The sequence below is a fragment of the Camponotus vicinus genome, unplaced genomic scaffold, assembly GCF_025532165.1.
Source record: "Camponotus vicinus isolate PSW18456_S1 unplaced genomic scaffold, iyCamVici1.0 SCAF_1, whole genome shotgun sequence".
Lineage (NCBI taxonomy): Eukaryota > Metazoa > Arthropoda > Insecta > Hymenoptera > Formicidae > Camponotus > Camponotus vicinus.
In genome coordinates this window covers 37138073-37159591 of record NW_028141945.1, presented here as the reverse complement: position 1 = coordinate 37159591, position 21519 = coordinate 37138073, and the positions used below count along the sequence as shown (strand labels likewise).

At 45.0% G+C, this 21519-nt stretch overlaps 1 protein-coding gene across 11 annotated transcripts in view; it reads left to right on the top strand.

Moving 5' to 3' along the window:
- Positions 1 to 38: 38 nt before the first annotated feature.
- The window catches only part of Awh (LIM/homeobox protein arrowhead), a 24379-nt gene continuing 2898 nt past the window's right edge, over positions 39 to 21519 (top strand). For 4 of the 11 annotated variants that reach the window (XM_083088223.1, XM_083088231.1, XM_083088214.1 and 1 more), the window contains exons 1-3: positions 4052 to 4227; positions 13253 to 13550; positions 19240 to 19532. In XM_083088223.1, the coding sequence (XP_082944349.1) occupies positions 13545 to 13550; positions 19240 to 19532 (299 nt within the window). In that variant the 5' untranslated portion in view covers positions 4052 to 4227; positions 13253 to 13544. Of the gene's footprint in view, positions 262 to 384; positions 714 to 778; positions 1221 to 1333; positions 1751 to 2230; positions 3011 to 4047; positions 5505 to 13252; positions 13551 to 19239; positions 19533 to 21519 lie in introns of those variants that run through there. The other 7 variants (XR_014436582.1, XR_014436580.1, XR_014436579.1 and 4 more) reach the window with 7 other exon arrangements.

The following is a 21519-nucleotide window of genomic DNA, read 5'->3' as shown; positions in this document are numbered from 1 at the left end:
GGTTTTATTAGAAATCATCGATATCTCGAATCGCTTAAGTCACTTGATTTTTCATCTCTCGGTGTTATAAGCAAAGTTGAAAAATGTCAAAATCAAAATCTTTCACGTAAAGTATCGAAAAATTAAAGCAACTTAACAAAGAAATATAAATCACGGAACGTTTACGATGATACGAAAATAATGTCAAACGAGAGATGTACGATTGTCGCCGCGAGGCACGACCTATTTATCATTTCGTCCTTTAGATCTTGCGAGAAATAGGTGAATTAAAAATGAAGAATTTTTTCAATCTAAAAAATTGTCTAAAAAAAAGATCGGAGATCATCGTTTTACAAATTAAGATTATTTGACAGGAGTCAATTCTTTACGATTCACGTTTTACAGACTGATCATCTTGTAAATGAGTGCGCGATTACATGAAACATATGGGTGCGTTTCTCGAGAATTCCTTGTTCTTCTTTATGGACGACGCGGAGCCGATTCTGCCGATCTTCCGATCCTCCGAATACGGCGACCCGGGTAGAATCGTGGAGGTGACGGATGTCGGCTGCGACACGGAAACCACCTATCCCATACATCTCCCACGCAATGGGTGCCATCGACGTCGCGGAGGAGCCGAGAGCTACGGATCGACTCGTAGAGTCGCCGAATGGGATAACGAAAGACCGAACAAATTTTTCCGTACAGTAACTACGATCCTAAACAATAATAAAGTAAGCGAATTTCGTGATCGAGAAAAAAGGGGGTCATTGTTTCAAGTATCTTCCGATCGATCTAGGACAGAAACGGAAATTATGTGGGAGGTAAAGCGCGACGATTCGATCGCGATGACATGTACATCGGTGACCTGGGTTACAATTCGCAAGAGAATTCCTTCGACGAGCTGCCCTTTGAACTACCAAGAGATCATGTCGTTGATTTCAAGGACGATTACTACACCCAATTCGTCGATCCCCGAATCGGACATTTTAATCGAGCGAAACTTCCGCGAGATACACGATATAATTATACGAGAGGTCCGGAATTTCCATTCGCGCCAAATAATCGTGCTCATCGGAGGGAAAATATTTTTCCACAAAGATGGTTCATTGAAAGCGACGAGAGGAACTTCCACGAAGATGCTGATATTCGATCGAGAGGGTTGCCGTCGAGCGAACGAAAGAAACGCGCGCGAACCAAGATTCTTTCGAAAATGGACGAAAATTTTAATTGTGAGACGGGTACGTTTCTTAAAAACAGATGGAATTAATAATTTTGAAGTTTAAAAATTTGAAAAAGTTTAATAATTTCTCCAATAATACTTAATCAATTTTAATTTGCCAATTTTGTGCAGAATTCGAAGAGGCCCGAGACACGGCAAAGCATCGGGAACGAGATAATTTTCCTCACGAGATTGACTCGAAGGATAATATCTGGGATTCCGTTTCACTGGAAAATGACGCAAGTTGCGAAGAATTGACTTTTGCGGATTCGAGGAAATTGAAGAATCGCAATTTACAGGCAAAAACATATGATTTTATCGATTCGGAAAGGGAAGAGAAGTCGGAGGAAACATGGCGGAAAAGCAATCGAGAAAATTTATCGCTGAAAATTTCCGTCAAAAACGCGAAATATCGAACTTCGAAGAGCAACGTGATGAAAGAGAAGCCCAAGATTTTGCAATCGAGCACGTTAAACGCGAATTCTCCGCGCGTTAAATCTCCGAGGACGCCCATCGAGCAAACGTCAAACGTCAATTCCGCGGGAAAAAGTAAGCAAGACAGATTTCTCTTGTACCAACTGTTCATCCTCAGCGAGTAAATTCAATGTAGCATCAGCAGATGTCCCTGCAGTGGCAATATTCGAATTTGTGCGTTAGTGACGTCACAGTTTCTTGCAGTTTTGCTGGATGTGTAACTACTAGGTTAATTTTTATAATGGAGATTGCAATATAATAGAGAAATGTATTTATTTTTTGGTGTTATCTATAAAAAATGTATAGTGTACATACACGAGCACATTCGTCTAATAATATTTTTCAATATGTACGTATATATGTGTATGTATCCTTTAATTACCCTATAAGCACACAATATCTCTAGAATATTATATAAATATTATTAACTGTTAATAATATTTATATAATATTCTAGGAATATTGTGTCTTATAGGGTATATCTCTTATCACACAGCATTAATAAATATTTTACTCATTCATTTTCACATGAATTACATACGAGTTCTTCTGCAGATTCGATAAACGTGAAATCGCGTTCTGCGGTCGAAGCGAAAAAAACCGGCATCAATTCTTCGTCTGAGAGAAGGACAGAAATTATGAACGCGACAATCGCTTCAACGAACGTCGACGATCGTCGATATCGCGTCAGTAAATGTTCCAACGAAATGACTCAATCGGCGAGAACGTTTAAACGCATCACAGATTCAAATAGCAACGAAAGAATGAACGCAATGAACGAAGAAGATAATACAAATTCTCTTAAAAATCCTAGAAGTAAAATTAATCGAACCAACATGGCTGCTTCGCGATCAGCAGCCGAAGAGAAGAACGAGAGGACATTTATTTTGAGGATGACAGGCGCCTCGCCTATTCGCACAGGAGTAGAAAAGGAGAAGAGGAAGTTCTTCTCCAGGTTACCCATAAGAACGTGGAAACGTCTGAGGACGAAAGAACCTGCCGCGTTGCATCTCGAGAGTGACGTTACAAACGGAAATGATAACCGAAAGCTTGAGAACATCGCGATTACGAAATCGAACGATCATCTGGAAGAAATAAAAGACGATAAAGTTCGCGAGAAAATTCGGGCGGTTCATGCAACCGCAAATCATATCGACATAAAACGGAGCAATCGTTTTGAAATAGGATCGCTCAGTGCGGATAAACCGAAAATAACTTCCTCCAATGTTAAGAATATTAAAAGGCTCAAGGACTTTAGGACGAAAGGAACGACGAGTGAACAACGAAAGAAGAGAATGAATAACGAGTAAAGCTACGAGGTATGAGAGGTACAAGGTATATTTTGAAATATCCCATACAGCACAGAACATTGTTGTAACATTGTAATATTGCCGCAATATTGCTGCAATGTTACAACAATGTTCTGTGCTGTATGGGATATAACATATATTGTCAATAATGTGAAATACCCCAGCAAACACCAAGTAACATTTATATAATTGTTGATTGTAATTTCTCACTCAACAATAACTATAACTGTTACATAACAGTTATATTGTTGAGTGGGAATTATAACTAACAGTTATATAACTGTTATTTGGTGTTTGCTGGGACATATGCATCTTTTCAAGCAACGAGCTTGTGCTTAATTTTTAATCGATTTTATCGACTTGCATTGACAAGTGGGATCACGTGCGGCAAAATTGAAAGAGGACACGGAGCAAAATGATTTTAATCACATCGCGACTCCTTTTTCGATCGGTATCGTTCCGTGTTTTTGTACTTGGCTCGAGTAGAAAAGAGAAAGCGGCCGCTCGAAAATATGTAACCGCATTGAACGAGACGCGCATAATTGCGAGGCGTGTAATGGGGCTGCACGCGGTGGGTCAAAAGAAGACCCCCGAATGATACCAATTATGCCATCAACACACCGCGCTTCCCCCTGTCGACGATTCTGTCACAGCACAGTCACTTCGCCCGCATGTCAACCCCCGCTTGCGTAACCACCCCATAGAAGAGAGCGTATAATGCTGCGTCGCGATTCTCGCTGGGGTCCGCGCGATCTCAGGATCACACAGGAGGGAAAATATGTAATTGTCCGTATTTACCCTTGCACCCGGCGCGTACTCAAACAACAACACAGACGTGATTTAATCCGGCCGCGATGGCTCCAACATTTTGTCGCCTTTCGTTCCCTCTATTTGTAACATCCACGATTAAACATTTGGCACAAATCTGTTCGCGCCAAGAAAAACACGAGACGATGTTATCAGGAAAAAGCGCAAGCCTCGATATTTACAATATTAGACGTAAAACTAATCAAAACTATGTCGATTTCAATCTTACGTCTCATCTCGATCTTTAATCATCAGGACAAGAATGCGAGGACACTAGAAAGCTGGAGAGAAACCGCGACGCCGAAAAGCGGAAAGGCAAAAAGGAGGCGGGCGAGCCCAGCTGAAGGCTGGATAATCAAATAACCTGCACGCACCGTATAAATTATCAATCAGGGCGCGATTGTGCAACCCCAACAGAGGGAGCCATCCGTGTCGGTAAGGGTTGTTACACATTGACGTCGGCGGCGGGGAGGGTTGGCGGTGGACAGAGGCGGCGGATTGTGTCCTCGTCCTCGTCGTCGTCTCGTCTTGTCGAGTGACCCCGCAACAGTTATCTTCCCTCCGTGTGTGGGCGTGCGTGAACGTGAGTTCACGCCCCACGGTTCCGATCGACGCGTGCGAGGGAGAATCACCCATGTAAGGTGCGGTTCGTCGCACGTGTTCGCGAGATCCCGCAGATACCGGGATCGCCAAACCGACGGCATCGAGAACATTTGACGCGAGGGAGAGGGTTTCGAATTCTGCATCGCTTTTTTTCTTCAGCCCACGAAGATAGGAATGATAGCTGTATATCACACATCTCTCGCAGATTCTATCTTCTCGATTCTATCTTCTCGAGCGTGGTCCTGCGAGTTCCAGGGTATCCTGCTCGCATAGGGAATGTTTGTTACGTTGACGAGGTGCCTCGATCACGCGCGACAGGAGCGAGAAACAAGCGTAGCCGAGCCAATTAAAGCGTCGAAGGGAGAGAATAGTGCCCAAGGGATCGAAATTAATCGACGCGATGGATAATCCTCGATAATCATATACACTTGCGGCTGTTTCGGATCATGATTATACTTTCATCCCCTCACGATCTCCTTGGAAACTAATTGTTTAACCACTCTTGAGTCTATTTTTTTTTTATTTCCAGCGATCATCGCGTTCTCGGCGATTTCGCCCGGTGCGGAAATATCTTGTCCGCGAAGCGGGGAGCGGTGTCGAGGAATAAATCCCGGGTCGCACGTTCCGCAATGTGCCGCGAAGCGGAATGCACCTATTAAACAACGCAGCCACGCGCCCCGAATAGGAGAGAATCCCGGAGGGGGAGACTAAATAGTTTTCTATGGCCGCAGGCAGTGCGCAATTGTGCACCGAGTCGTCGCCGATAACGAGATACCGTACGTTCTCACGTTTAGACGTCAATGCGCCCGTCCAAGAGAGAGAGAGAGAGAGAGAGAGAGAGAGAGAGAGAGAGAGAGAGAGAACACCGCTACATCGAAGATTATACCGTACGTTCGACGAGATCGAAAGGTCAACTCTACGACGACGAGGATGAGACGCTGGTAGCAGCGAGTCGTATCGATAAATGACTCGGTAAACGAGAAAGTTAGAGATTCAAGTCCAGCCTTGTTTATTTATCGCGAGCGATCGAGCTTCCACGATCGCGCGTAAATGGCCGCGGGCCTTTATTTAATAAGTTGTTATAAATTAAAGGGCTACCGCATATTAAACCACCCTCGGCATATTTATAGTGATTCTTAAGAGAGTATATATACCGGGCGTACGGTTATGTAAATCATCGCTCGCGGTGCGCACGCCACGAACACCGATACCGCGACTCGGTTTCACACACACACATACATATATATGTGTATACATATATACATATCCTGTGGACTCTCTTATGAATTTATCTTCGGCGATGAAACGACAAACGGTTTTAATTGCCGCTTCGGGCATCGCGCGCCGATGCGATCTCCCTCGTTGGATACCGCAAATACCGGCGGGATCCTTCGATCCTGCCATCGGTGCCTTGTTATCTTCGCCTCGGTTCTGGTCCGACGACGAGAGATAAGCGCGACTTCTCTTACTTTCATTATTAGCAATTTATACACGCACAAATATGTATCATCTTTTCGCACTCGCGCATCGAGGTGCTTGAACTCGAGATGTTAATGCTTCGGGAGATACTTTTTATAACTTAAGGAAATTGAGTTATAGCTGCAACGCTAAAGCCGGCTTTATAGATAGATGCATCGTTCGCGACAAATTTTCAGATAAAATTTTATTTATATAATTGCCATATCCTGATATGTATTTTACTTCTTGGAATGCATTTCGTTTTTAATTATACGGCACGTAAAATTATAATTAGAAATATAATACAATAAATAATATATTTTTTTATAAATTTATTACATTATTTAAAATAATATATTTATAATTCCCGAACTTTATCACGAATTATAAATTGACTAAAGACAGAATGGATTTATAATAGATATATAAAATACAAAAAAATAAAATAAATAAATTACAAATAAAATAAATAAAATAAATAAATAAATTACAAATAAAATAAATAAAATAAATAAATAAATTACAAATAAATAAGATAAATAAATAAATTACAAATAAATAACGAAATAGAGAAAAAAAAAATTTTTTTCGTAGAGCGAAGGAACGTCGAATCTGGAATCGATTGTATCACGTATTCGCGGCGATAATGATCGGTCGGAATCCAGATAGGGTAACGTAATGCGCTTAACTGACGCAGAAGACGGTATCGAGGTAGTTCGATAGTTCGCGCTAACAGCATTTGACCCCGGTCTGAGAGCGTTCCCGGTTTGTCGGAGACGCTAACAATGCCTTATGTCGGCGTTTCGCTACTCGTGTCACGCGCGTACGCGAGAGTTCGACGGTGGAACGTGTTCCCGAAGTTTCCGCAATAATCCGATTCATCTCCCAGGAACCCCGGACGAGGGCCCTCTCTCGCGCTGCGAGATTCACGAGACCTCATTGTCGTCCTTATAGAAATGGCACGCGGCGGGGTTTAGCCGCGTTACCATTGCAAACGATACAAACGATCTAATTTCGCCGACGTAATAAGGGGAAGTCCCGGGGGAAACGCACGACGGGAGAGCTTCTAATCTATAAACATTTCTCGCGCTCGACTCTAGACGTGGCGATGCATCCCGAGGTTGTGTACGTTTCCTTCCACGACGCCGAGAGAGAGAGAAAATCCTCCCTCCTCTCGCCTCTCGGCGTCCTTACAATCCCACCGAAAAACTGGACGGGGAGCGGTGCGACTTAAAGCACGCCGCTCGCCGTAAGTCATCCCGAAGCGAGGAAGCGAGAAGGACAACGCGGACGGGGAGAGGGAAGTGTCCCCGAAAATCGTGAAACCCACGCGGCCAACGCACAAGGAGTCGCGCGGAGAGTCTCTCGAGGCGGGTTAATATATTTTACCTACTGACCGCGGCGGCAAGGGGTGAGCGGGGGGGGGGAGAGGGAGAGGGTGGAGGCGCGGGGATATATCCTGCCGAGGTGCGGGCTTTTATATACCGCGTACCGGTATTTATGTGTCGCCGCCTTGCCTAAGCGTTTGATATATGAACTATGAAGGGGGGAAAGAATGATATAGGGGAGGGAGAAGGAGACGGAGGACCTCTCTCGTCTGCATCGCCCGCGATATATGTTCTTTTGACAATGAGAGAAGGAAGCCCGGAATAGAAGGGAGAAATATGTTTACCTAATACTTTCGCGCGACGAATGCGCAATCGCAAACCGAGATACATATTTGCGAAGATAAAAAATCGCAGATTTGTTGCACAACTACTCTGCTTTCTCTCGTCTGTAAAATTGTATTTCTCGTTATTATCGATGAATGCTTCGGGAAAGTATCCCAAAGTCGCGCCTTTCAACGATGAGTGCCAACACGGAGAAGCATAATTTAAGGGATGTAAGAGAGGAATGAGGCTCCTTGTGAAGTAAGCATCGCGGAAACTCGAGGCAGGAGAAACTGAAGAAAGAGAGAGAGAGGGTGGTTGCTTGATTGGGTTAGCACTTAGCGCAGTGATTGCCGTTTGTGACTCCTTTGCCATTTCGCTTCCAAGTACCCTCCGAGATTGCGAACCGGAGAGCCACCCCCGCGATTATTCCCGCATTCTTTTTCCTCTTTATCGCTCGCGTTCGAACTTTGCAAAGTTTTCTGTCGACTAGGCGGATCCGTCTATGCCCTGGGACGCGAACTTCTCGCGGATCCCCCTCGGAAAACATCTCGCGACTTTCTTCTGGAATTATGCGAAAAAAAAGGAGAGAAAAACAGACGAGTAGCCTTTCAACCGGCCAGCCGATTACGCGCTCGCTCGCACGCTTTCGTAATCAACTATGCAAACGATCTTTAAGCGCTATAAAAATGCAAGTATCTATAATGGCGCCCGTGGGTTTTTGCTCGTAAAAACGTTTCCCGTGAAATACGCACTTAATAACGGCTCGTATGGCATCTGTGTCCCTTGCGTCGAGCAAAAATGAGCGGCTCGTATAAGCACGTTGTTACTTGTCATTACAGAATAGTGAGGCACGTTGATTGTCTTATGACCATTAATGATAATTATACATATATCGCGTAGTCGATTCACCACTCGCGCTATTAAAACGGAGAATTTCGATGAACTTTATAGCGATACGTAGCATCAGTAATGATGAGATAGTAAAAGATTAAAAAGCGGAGACCAATGTTGTTTAGACACTTATAATTAGTGAATTTCAATCTGCGGATTTTTTTTTAAGCCAGAGCTTATTTCAATCGAACGTATGCGTGTGTACGAAATATTTATGATTTATCCTCTTTTCACGGAGATGAGTCCTTTCCGGATCTATTTCCATTATCTGCGTCATCGAAATTATGGACTGATCTACACACACGCGTAATATACACGGTCTACTCGCACATGTGCGTTCGAATAAGCGCGGCGACTACGAGAGCCGCTATAAATTACCTATAAATCAAAAAGGGAGAAAAAGGATAAGAACGGAGAGCGAGATGCGGCAGCCGCGGCGAGTTACGGTTTCGCGTTAAATATGAAATACTGCGAGCCCGGCCCTATATTATATGCATATACGCATACGATATTAAGTAGCTGCTTAACATATTTTAATTGCCAGATTAAAATTTGAAACGTCGATGTCTGCACCCGATTAATAGCTAATATAAAGCTGCCTTTCCTGCTCATCTAGAGTCTGGAATCTTTAAAATTTACGATAAGAGAATAGTTGAATTTATAGCGTATATAAAAGAGACACTCGCTTCTATTTTTTATGCGGAAGAAATCTCAAAATATTATAAAATATCGAGGCAAGTGTGGATTCAAATTTTCGAAAGCACACCTCACAATTTCCAGAAGGAGAAATAGTATAAAGATTACCCGATCTGTACTGATGAAAAATGGAAAGGGGAAAAAAAATATCGAAATGATTTTCCCAAGTGAGGACACGAGCGGGATGATATATCGTCGGCGAGGTAATAATGCGTGTGAATAACAATAAACGATATTTCCGTCGATATTTACGGCTGTCTCGTTCCCGGTCGGCCCCGAAAATCGTAACGAGTTTCAAAGGAAGGATCTCTCTAGCCGAAGGCGGACGTTTCTTCTACATGAAGGCCGCTGGCCCATTAAAAAGGCCTTATTAATATTGTAATTCCCTTTTAATACGCGTAAATCTAAGCTCAAGACAAGGCCACCTCGGAGACTGTTTTATGTGGCTGCTTTAAACTTTATAGATCCGTCCGAATGCACCGAGATAAGATGCTCTTGCATGCTAATATTAATTGAGACGATATATATAATACGTGGCTGTCTCAAAAATAAATAAAGCCGACGATCGAATCGAGCGAGATCGGCCTACGATTGCCATCTTTGCGGGTCGCGTTGACAAATCGCGACAAGCTTAAATAAAAATCCAGGTATGACGCGCGAAAAAACTAATCGAAAAACGTATACTCTATTCGACGCGTAATTTTGAGAACGATGCATCTCGTGGATGGAGCCGGTCGTTAAGTAGGCACTAATTATCGTCGTCGGAAATAATAATGTATCGGGTCCCAAAGTGAATCGAAACTACCGATCATGCTCCCAAATAGTGACCACCGCGGTCAGCCTTCGTTCGTAGGCGCGTATAAGCAAACGACGCATTCACACTCGCATACATGTGTACATATACATGTACACTTGTATGAACGTACACGCTTATACGGGGCCTTTCCGATTGCGTTGATGGTCCGGTCTCGCGTAAAGGAGATAAATCGACCGTGCCATTCAAAGTCGCGGCAAAGCCCGGGGCCCTCGACACACATCGAGCCGTCGAACGTCGAGAGAAAGAGAGAGAGAGAGAGGGGGGAGGGGGCAGAAGGAGATGGATAGACTTCTCGCTCGCGTCTCTAACGCGCGGCGTATCGTTTTCGATGATGTATCCAAGAAGAGGCCGAATCGGCGCGCATACCTTTATTATTATCGATAACACAAAGGATCGGGGAAAGGGCCGTCGCCCGGCTGCGAAGTCGGATATTCTGATGGCGCTGGTATGACGAGGTAAATTATTTATTCACCGGCGACTGCACGGGTGAATAATGATTCCCCGCCTTCGGCGCGAATGGCACCGGGAGAGGCGCGTTATTGATCACCGAAATATCAAGAGTAGGCGTATCCATCATCCGTTGGTCCATCGATGGACCGCGCTCGCGTCGAAACGTTACGTACTCGCGGTTAACTCGCGCGCGAGAGAAAATATGCCCGCGAGAATGCACGCATGTATGTAGGTATGTGTGTGTGTGTGAGCGCGTACCCCGACAATAAAATCGATTTTTCACACGGGGCATATTTATCACGCGGTGGCGATAATGGGCGCGCACGCGGTGAGATACGGGATAAATATTTCGAAGTAAATAATCGTTAGCTCTATGGTATCGGAGTGTCGAGGAGGCATTAATAACGCCTGTCTTATACACGTGTATGCGGTTCGTCCGAACCGAGGCCCCCGCGAGCCTCGTGCGAGCCGCGTTTCGCGCGCGGTTCCGCTCCTCTAGTATCGCTTGACAGCGCGAGTTCTCGATCATACGAGAGTTCTCGATCATACGAGAGTTCTCGTCGCTCGTCGATGGCGCGATTACTCTCGAGGCTCGTCGTTTGCAAAATTGCCGCGTCGATTCGGCGGACAATGGACGAAGAGCGCGCACTTGAGGATCCCCTCGCGAGAGGACCTACTTCTCGAGAATCAGCGGGGTACTAATTGCGGCTCGATCGCGAGTGTAAATGAAGACTTAACGCATGAAAAAAGATCGCAATTGCCGCGTCTTCGCTCAAAAGAAAAAAAAAAGAAACCGTATTTAGAAAATAAAAATTTTGACGCCGAAATCGACGCGGATGTCGGGTCGGAAATATCTCCCGTATACGATTTAAAAGACACTTACCGAGGTAACTGTCCAAATACACGAGCTCGTTAAACTGCCGTGATCCGTGACGGGATCAATGGACGAGATTGCAATGGAGTAAGATTAATTATCGCTGAAAATTGTCTTCTCTCGACCCGATCGGCTGTCGACGCCGATCACTCGAGACGCCGTCTCGCTCGAGCGAGAGAAAGAAAAGAGAAAAAATGAAAGAGAGAGAGAGAAAAGAAGGAGATAAGCGGCCGTTCCCGCAACGATGTCCGTGACAAATCTGCGGCGATTAATCTCGGTTGAATAGCTTTCCGTGTATATACGTTCCAGCCAGCACGAGTCGGCTCCGGCCGCGTTTATTGCCCGATCGCGGTAGACAGTGACCGTTTACAAGGTGTAACTATGTACGGCCAGGTGGTCGATCGTCGACAGAGCCCCGAGACGAAAATCTTCCGTCAGGAATGACCCCCAGCTGAGAATTCCCCGGGCTTCTTATTTTTATTTCTCGCCTCCTACGGCGTTACCTCTTCATCCTCGCTCTCGCCTCTCGCGCGCGAGTTTACCGGCCCGAAATGAGCTTCGTGCCTCCGGTCTATGGGCCTCGCCCCGATAATTACGTGATCGATACGTTAAATGCCCCGTGGGCCGATTATGTAAATAAACAGACGCGCGTAGCTAATTGGGTTACACGGGCGCGAAAGGCAAGCAAACATGTGGAGAGCCAACAGGCGAGAATAATGCGAATTTCTTACAAATAGCACTGGGAGATAGCTGTGAGATTATCAATGATAACAGTGACAACAGAGATGATGCTAAAATAAGCGTTACGTTTTACGCCGCCATTTTTGCAGATTTTTTTTCGAGTTTACGTGTATCTAGTAAAAAATTAAATAATATTGCATATTAGTATTAAATATAAATTAATCACTTATCCAAATAATGATACAAAGAGGGCGTTCAATCTATCACGCGCGCGGCTGCGGTTGCGGCCTAAAAGAGGGAACGAGAACGAAAATAGCCGAGTTTAATCTACTAATCTACCTACAACACCGGGGCCTACAGACGTTAGCCGACATTAAAGAGGATCGGGGGATAAGCGCGCGCCTTCGTAAGAGCGCGAGAGGGGTACATCAGCGCGAACCTCGGGGGCCCCCGCTTCGGATTCTTATTTCCTCATAAATAATTTTAATGACGCGCCGCGGCAGTTCAGGTATAAGGCCAGGACCTATATGCAGATCCCCGTATCCGTAGGCAGACTCGTATTGTTATTTATTATGTTCGTCGCGGGAGTGCCCGCCGACCATTTTTCATATCAACGTTCCTCTCGGAGACGCTGCCTGCACCGTGTCCGCTGTAATTTGCGCCCGCGGTTTGTGGATTTTACACATATGCCCCGTTCAGGATCAGTTTAAAGATCCAGAAAGTACCTTAATAATTCGTTATAAACCTTAGTTCGCCCTCAGTTCTACAAGATTCTTTCATCGAGAAGGCGAGAAAATATTTTACGCTCGCGGATGAACAACCTATTTGCGCGCGCGCGCGCAAATCAGCTGATGCAATACGTAATATATCTTTTTTTTTTTGAAAACTAACGTGTGCATCGGTATGTGATAAAACTACCCCAACCCCCAACTCCTCCCTCCGACGTCGTCTCGCGGCGACGAGAGAGACAAAGAGAGAGAGAGGGGGGGGAAAGAGAGAGAGAGAGAGAGCTCTCTTTCGCGGATGGAGATGAGATCGCGGCCAATCAGCGCGGCCGCGTTTCCTACGACACATCCGCGCGGACGATTCGACGTCAAGTGGGGACAGGACGCGCGTGCGAATTGAACCCGCGTGGCAGCGCCACCTTCGTGTCCTCACGCACTCTCTCCCCGCTCCCCCCGCGACGACGGACCGGGCGAATCGCAGCCTCGCGAACCGCCCCGCCCACCGCGCGTCCGCCCCGCCCATTCGCCAGACGTGATTGCACGCGTGTGCGTGCGTCGCACGAGCGAGCGTACGTGTGACGCAGCATCCTGGCCGGGAGTTACGTTATTGTAGCCGAGGATCGCGCGGATACCAACTCTCTTCTCTCCCGTTCGTGGTGTCATGGTGCGCCTCTCGCGCGTCGCTGTCGCTGTCGCCTCCTCGCATGGCGCTTAACTAACGAATCGCCGGCGGTGCTCGCGCGGCGTTCGTTACATCTCGCGACTCTTGGAGACTCTGTGCCGCGGCGATGTCGAGAGATCGAAGACAACCGTGAACCGATATCGAGAAGCGATATCCGCTACGAACCAGTGCGGTCCAGGAGTCTACGGAGTCTGTTCCCTCGTCGAGCTCTCGGGGAGGAATTATGAAGGTACGTTATGCAAATATAAGACTTATCAATCTCGATATGACGTTAAGAAACTAGAGATATTTCGTAGAAAATTACGGATGGTGAATTCAATGTACTTTCAAAGTATGTAATATACAGTGAGAATGCGATCGAGAAAAAACAGATGACATTTCGAGAAAATATTTAGATTAAAATGTTTATAATAATGCGTGTTTATAAACACATAAGAGAGTTGTATACATATAAATTTTTTAAAAATAGATTGATAAATATTTTTCAATATTAAATAAATACTTTGACGTATCATTATTTGACGACGAAAAAAAAACAGACGAGCCAAGATCGTTATACTTTCAGCTTAATAAATTTGATGAACGTTGATTGACAATCAATCTGTCATTTTCGTTCGATAATTTTTCAAATTATTACATCATAGATGAAACTTTGTAATTGACTCTTATTCGAATCGATCCTTATTCCTGAAACTTAAATAGAGAATAAATAAATAATTAACTAATTTAATAAATAAATAATTAAATAATTTGGATAATAAATAATAAATAGTTAAATAAATAACTTAAATAGAGAATAAATAAATAATAACACTGAATCTTATACACGTAAGAGAAGTTACATAAAAATGTGAATAACAAAGCGGTAAAATTTTGGCAAGATGCTATATTAAACCTATGGATAACCGGCCTGATTTCTGAGGAGGATCCGAGATCCTTGTTACATTCTGTGTATAAACTAACTCGCGACGTACACAGCAGATGAATTACGCATCCGGCTGTAGGTAGAGGCGTATGTAAAGCGTGCCTACGCGCGAGCGAAACCGTAAATTCGCGTAAGATCACGTCGACGTCCCACGCCGGGAAGAAGGGCGCGTGAATTGTTGGGCGAAAAGGCGACCTTTCACAGGATGGCGCGGCGCGTGTGGTCCAGTAAATTGTCGGCGTAAAGCGCGCAAAATGCCGCATCAGCCTGATCCGGAGTTATACGTATGGCTCCGTTCTTTTCTTTTTCTTCAAGTGTCTCTCGCTCTTTCTCTCTTTCTCCCTCGCCTTCTCGTCTTCGCGACTCGACGCGAGCGGAGCAACGAGATGAATAAGGGGGACGAAGCCTGACGAGGAGAGGGAGGGAAAAATGCGAGACGCGAATCGCGAGACACGCCTCGCTCAGAGTGGATTTATCGCCTAGCTAAGGCTGCACAGGGTGTATACGTGTATAATTCAGCATAATACGTAATTGATACCTCTCGCTTTTCGCGTATGGGCTTCTTTCTATTACTGCAACATTCTCTTGACGAGGTGAGGAGAAAAATGCAGGCATTTGGAGAGATTAAATTTTATAAATCATTTTGTTGAATCCTTGAAATGCGACAGGCGGCGATAAATCGCCGACATTGTTTGTACTTCTGACAGCGACTCCGCGGATAACGCGATAACGCGATAACGCGATAATCCGAGCGTGACGCGAAAACACGCGTTTCGATCGCGTGCCGCGATCACAGCTGATCTAAAGTCAAACTTAAACACACGTTCGTCAATTATTAAAGGATATACTTGCATCCAGAAATTTTATATAATTTCAATTTGCCCCTATATTGCTGTCTTTCGTCATCTTTAATTAGAGCGATGTAAGGAAATACTCTGCGTCATACTTTCGGCTTCTTCACCTACACAATCGGAGCGCCGAGGTTTCCATGATGTATACACTAAGATCGGGGGTGTTGCGTGTACGCACGGGCGTGAACAACCGTCACGCAGGACACTCACGAAAGGCAATTCGCGCACGCGTGGGCAGCGCGAAGCATTCAATGTGGAGCGGGCGCGAGCGCCATTGTCACGGTTCGTTCGACGTCCCTCGTCCTCGGGGGGTTAATAAGCGGTCCGAGCTAATCGTGAGACGAATCTCTTCTTTCCCCGGCCGGTATCTTGTAGTACAATATCGGAACAGACGAGGACGACGGAGATGACGACGGCGGTGGCGACAATGTGGCGTGCGAAACCAGGAATCGGATGGCGATTTAAATGGATTTCGAGTGGCCGGGCCCATCCCATGTCTCGTCGAATGGATCGGTGGATCGTCTATTGTACCTGCGAGCGCAAGGATCCTCTTGCCTTTTCTACGAAGGCGTGAAGAGAGGCTCGTGCCCTTCCCACTCTACTCGACGTTTCGCCGGGAAAACCGTGCTCGAGATACACAAAAACCCTCGAGATACGCATTATTTCCGATCGCTCGCCCGCTCGCCGAGATGGACCCAAATGTGGCCGGCCACTTTGTCAACTTGTCACCTGGGTTCCGTGGATGCGAAAGAAACGAGCGAAAGTCCTCCCTCAGCCCTCTCTCGGGATAGATCGAGATCGGTCCTGCGTTTTTTTCACACCGGGATGTCTCCCTCGCGCATGGCATTCCGTTTTCTTCGTGTTTAACATCGCTCTAATCGATGGAAGATAAATAGATCAAGTTTTATTTCGCGTGAGAGAAAGGGAAAGAAACCTGGCAAAAGTTATGTAACACGTTCGAGGGAAAAGAACTCGACTTTCCGAGTCCGGTAACAATCGAACAATATTCGATGGTGAATTTGTGGAGAAGTAGGTTTACACATCTCGAATATTCAACGTTTATAACTCTCTCTCTTTCTCTCTAATAAATTCCTCTAACGAGAGTCCGTGTGTGCGAGCAAATTCTATTAGATAATAACGTCATTTCTCTCACATCCGGACAGTCTACTACAAAGTGTTCGTTTCTAATTAACGCTCATGTTCATTAGCGACTGAAAACGAATTTGCGTTCCGTGCGTCGAGATTGCGAGGAAACTCCCGGACATAATTCCGAATTCATCGAATACGCACTCGACGATCAGTTCAAAGATGACAGCTCGATCACACAAACCTTTCTATGTTTCACGAATCCTTTTGCTTATTCATTTTAAAATAATATAAATTTTTATTGCCAATTATATTATTCGTATATAAAGATAATTATTATTAAATTTGTAATAATAATAAATTGATAGAAAAAAATAATTGTAAGAAATAAAAAAAGAGTTCGACAGCTCGATCACACAAATCTTTCTATGGTTCACGAATCCTTTTGCTTATTCATTTTAAAATAATATAAATTTTTATTGCCAATTATATTATTTGTATATAAAGATAAATTATCATTAAATTTATAATAATAAATTGATAGAAAAAAATAATTGTAAGAAATAGAAAGAGTTTGACAGCTCGATCACACAAATCTTTCTATGGTTCACGAATCCTTTTGCTTATTCATTTTAAAATAACATAAATTTTTATTGCCAATTATATTATTCGTATATAAAGATAATTATTATTAAATTTGTAATAATAATAAATTGATAGAAAAAAATAATTGTAAGAGAAATAGAAAAAGAGTTCGACAGCTCGATCACACAAATCTTTCTATGTTTCACGAATCCTTTTGCTTATTCATTTTAAAATAATATAAATTTTTATTATCAATTATATTATTCGTAAAGATAATTATCATTAAATTTATAATAATTTATAATAAATTGATAGAAAAAAAAAATAATAATTGTAAGAAATAGAAAAAGAGTACGTATCACGCGATATCGTCGGTTGATTTCGGTTTTACCGTACTAGATCGCATTATGATTATTATATGGGCGAATGCATACCTAGGAGAATAGTCTCGCTGGAAAAAGAAATATCGGTTTCAATGGACACAACGTGTTCTGGGCTGAAATTGACACGGAGTCGCAGGGGCCGATGAAGGCGGAAAGCCTGTACCCCTATGGGCCCCCCCGTCGACAGGCTTTCAGCTTTGAAAGTCATACCCATGGTAGTGTCTATCGAGAAAGGGACCGAAACCGAAACCGAAACCACTCGAGAACCATAAGAATGGGGCCTCACGGCCATTCTAAACAGAGGCGTGTACGAGAACTCAATACAAGAGTACGAAATATAAGTTACCACGGATCCTCCCTTCGTCGCCGAGGTACTCGAGACGCCTTTTTCCCAATAAGAGTCAATAACACCGTAAAAGCGGGATTACTAGAATAGGTAAATCTTTAAATCCGATTATGAGAGGTTTAGAAACTACTTATTAGATGGTCGACGCACGTCCGTGCAAAAATTATGTCTGCCACTTTGAAAAGATATTTTTGTACGTTCGTAGAGTTATATTGGAATTATTAAGAAATTAGCAGGTGTGATTTCGAAGCTATAAAAGTCTAATGAGATGACAATAATTGTCAGTGTTAAATTAATGTATGCTAAGTGCAAAACAGGAAATACGTGAATCATCATCGCTTCCTCAACTTGTATAAATCTATGCAAATTTAAAATCTCGAGAGTTCACTTTTCGCGGCGCTGCAAATCTTTTCGCGTCTCTTTGATATTCGAGAGAAGGCGCATACATTAGAAGTCTAATCCCGCGTTTTACGATGCCGCCTTTTACCCGTGAGACTCGGAGTTATTATTGTCACCTATGACTCTCGGATGCGCGCCTAAGAACGCTAATACTCCGACTCTATCCTACAAAATGCGAACGCGAGAATAACGTCTTCTCACTCAGATTGATGTACACCGGGTAGCCGCGTCGTTTTACGTACGTCAATATAAATTGCACGCGTCACGGGAAACGTCACGCGTGAAACGCCGAGCAACATCGATATCGCGTTTCTCCGCTCTTTCACTTATCTCGTCGCGCTTTTAGACGGAAAGCACGTTCGCGATCAATTAATTCAACCACATTGTAATTGGATCTATACAAATCGCGCGAGGTAACTACTCCTACTATTTATTCGTCCCCCGGTTTCCCGCGTCGCTCGTATCTCATTCTCACCGATATCTCGCGCTTCCGCGATTTATCGGATTTACAAGGCGTATATATACGCAGTTCCAGTTTGTCCAAGTCGCCCGGTGAACGATCCGGTAGGCAGCTGGTCAAGCGCAAAAGGCACCCCACCGCGAGCTAACGTAACCGCAGCGAGCGACTCGTCGGCGCAGCCAACGGCGCTCGCGATTCGAGTCCTCCCCGTAGACAGAGACGGATAGCCCCGTTCCTTTTCAATATATGGTGACACGCGTGTCCCGTGTCTCACCCGAGTGCGGTAAATGCGTGTTCTCGCCCCGACACCTCTCACGATCGTACGCGTATACCCGCACCCTGTCCACAACACCCCACAACATTCCCCCAAATAAGGGTTCCACGGAGGCCGGGTAACGCCGATAGGGACGCATAATGGCCGTCCGAGCAACCAGTCTCTCCGTCATTATGTTACCGGCCTTGTTACGGGTAAATCCCGGGTGTTAACGTTGCTTTCGCAGCCCCCGGCGTCATCGGCGAAATGACTCTCGAACAAGGGAGGCGGGTCTCGGTAAATCTGTTTTCGTACCTCATTCTTTTGACGTTTTGAAAACGATAAAAAGAATCTATATATTTTTCCCTTGTTTTTTTTCTGGCGGAATTTATCCCGCATCGAGATTCTTATCCCAGCAAACACCAAGTAACATTTATATAACTGTTATGTAACTGTTACATAACATTTACATGTTATGTAACAGTTATATTGTCGAGTGGGAAAGTGTAACAAACAGTTATATAACTGTTATTTGACGTTTGCTGGGATTATTCTCTTCCGTGAGATTTTCGAGGGAAAAATTCCGCGAAAAATGTCAGATTGATTCTACCATGATTCTCGATTACGCAGACGGAAGTCGAGGACACGAGCGGCGACGGAGCGTGCGACGGCGGCATCGGAGGGTCGAATCTCGCCTGTCCCGAGGGCACCAGCGGCCTGGTCGTCGGCCCGGAAACGTCGCCCAGCGTAATGGAGTGCGGTGGATGCGGCGAGCGCGTCCGAGAGCGGACCGTCCTGTGCGTGGGCGGACGTACGTGGCACTCCAGGTGCCTGAGGTGTTGCGCCTGTGCCAGGCCGTTGCACGATCAGCACTCTTGCTTCCTGAGAGGCATGCAGCTCTACTGCAGGCACGACTATGCCCTGTAAGTCGACTATCCATTGACACTTTCGCTTGAAATAATAAATGTTACTCGTATCGTTCCTTTGCATGACGATTACATCAGTTCGATCAGTTTTATATGTGTTGATGAAAGAGGATGAGAAGGAGATGGGAAGAGAGAGAGAAATGGCTGCTCCTTTTTGTTCGTGTTGCCGCGAGTGAATAAGTGGGATATTTTTGTTGCGCGCGCGATGCGCATCGATAGCGATGTAAGACGTACAGTCGTGGAGATCAAAGTAGACGGAACCCACGGTGACTCGTCGATTGTACGGAAGGCCTCGGGCGAAGTCTGCCCAATGTGTTTATCCAACTGTCAATCAGTTACTTCAGTCACCTGGGTATTGCACCAATCGAACCTGACATCGGACGTCGCGATATCCGATCGCTATCCGGACGCATCTGGCGATAGCGTATACGACTGAAGAGAGTCTTTCAAGCATATACCAAATTTATATACATTATATTGCATTTATTCTTGTATAATTATAAAAGCAAATCATCTATGGAGCTCGACAAATTTTTCCATCACCCTAGAATCAAAGTAGGTACCGTCCTTTAATTATTTAAGAGCGATTCTCTAAGATTATTTTCTTTTTAGTCGGTTAACTTGGACACGCAGGCTCTCCCGGGACAGAGTATGCGGGAGGTCCGGAGGAATCTGCCGCGTAATTTTTTTGACTCGCGCTTTCTGCCTGGTAATGCTGCCATACGATGACCCGGTCGTCGGCAGGATCCCGAACACGACCCGCGGACCCGTCGACAACCGCCGCCGACAAGGAACTCGGAGAGAACCGGGGAATCATCCCGTCTCTCGCGCACGATATAATGAACGACGCGCAAAAGGAGCGGGGAAAAGAGACGAGCGGAATTTACGGAGCAAAGTATCGCGTGTAAAGATTTCACTTAAGATCGCCCCCGTGTCGTTCCTTGTCTCGCATCGACGTCCTCTTTGTTGTGGCTACTTGGAGAACCGGCGTGTCATAATCGCGGACGAGTCACTCGAAATTCAAATCCTTCTCTAGCTTCCGTGGCGTGGGCGTGACAGGAGTCACCTTTAGCGCCAGATCAAGGAATTAGCCGCTTCTCTTAAAGGACAATAGGATTAAGATGCGTATATCAGATCGAAACTTTATCTGGAGAGACACAGAATCCATCTATTTTTGTCCTTGTTTTTAAATTCTGCACTAATAGGGAAATATTTTAAAAGAGATTGAGAAACTATTTCATGGTATATGCATTTTTTTGAGATAAGAAAGAGTATGAAAAACAGAAAAAAATATTTTTGATACTGGATAGAGGTGCAATTTACCCCGAATTTATTCCTCGGGAGACACTTTTTTCGACAACATCCCCGCAACAGCAGGGTGACCACCGGGGTAGTCGCGTGGCAACCCGAGAGATATTCAAAGCGCGCGATATATACCGGAGATGCGTTCGCAAACACGCTCGGTTCCGCGGGGAGAGGCCGAGGATATCGGATCGGATGCACTTTCCGTGTTCATGAATATGATAATGGGCTAATGGGCCGTCTAGTCGTTGTTTAATTATCGGCCGCGACACTCTCCCTCGGCTGCGCGTCGAGGAGGAACAAGCGTCGTCCTCTCGGGGTCCTGCGGTCCTCCGTAGGTGGACGCGAACCTGGCCGAGCCACTCGTCTTATGTGCGTGCACACGTGCGTGTAATGCCCGTGTTCGTGGCCGTGGTACACGGCTACTGTTTACAGCGATCGCTCGCATAAACGCGCGCATTTACCGCGCGACGTGTATTATTAGAATCGACCTCGACAGCTGCAATTTTACACGCGAGCCCCATCTTTATTAGGGATATCGTAATACGGAATATCGAGACTACGCAACCTGTACAATTTTAATTAATTAATTAACGTAAGGGGATATTGTGTAATTCTCTAGGGGTTAATTAAAACGCAAGGGTCTCGAATTTTACGTGGCGTGCCAGCGAGTCGTGTGCAG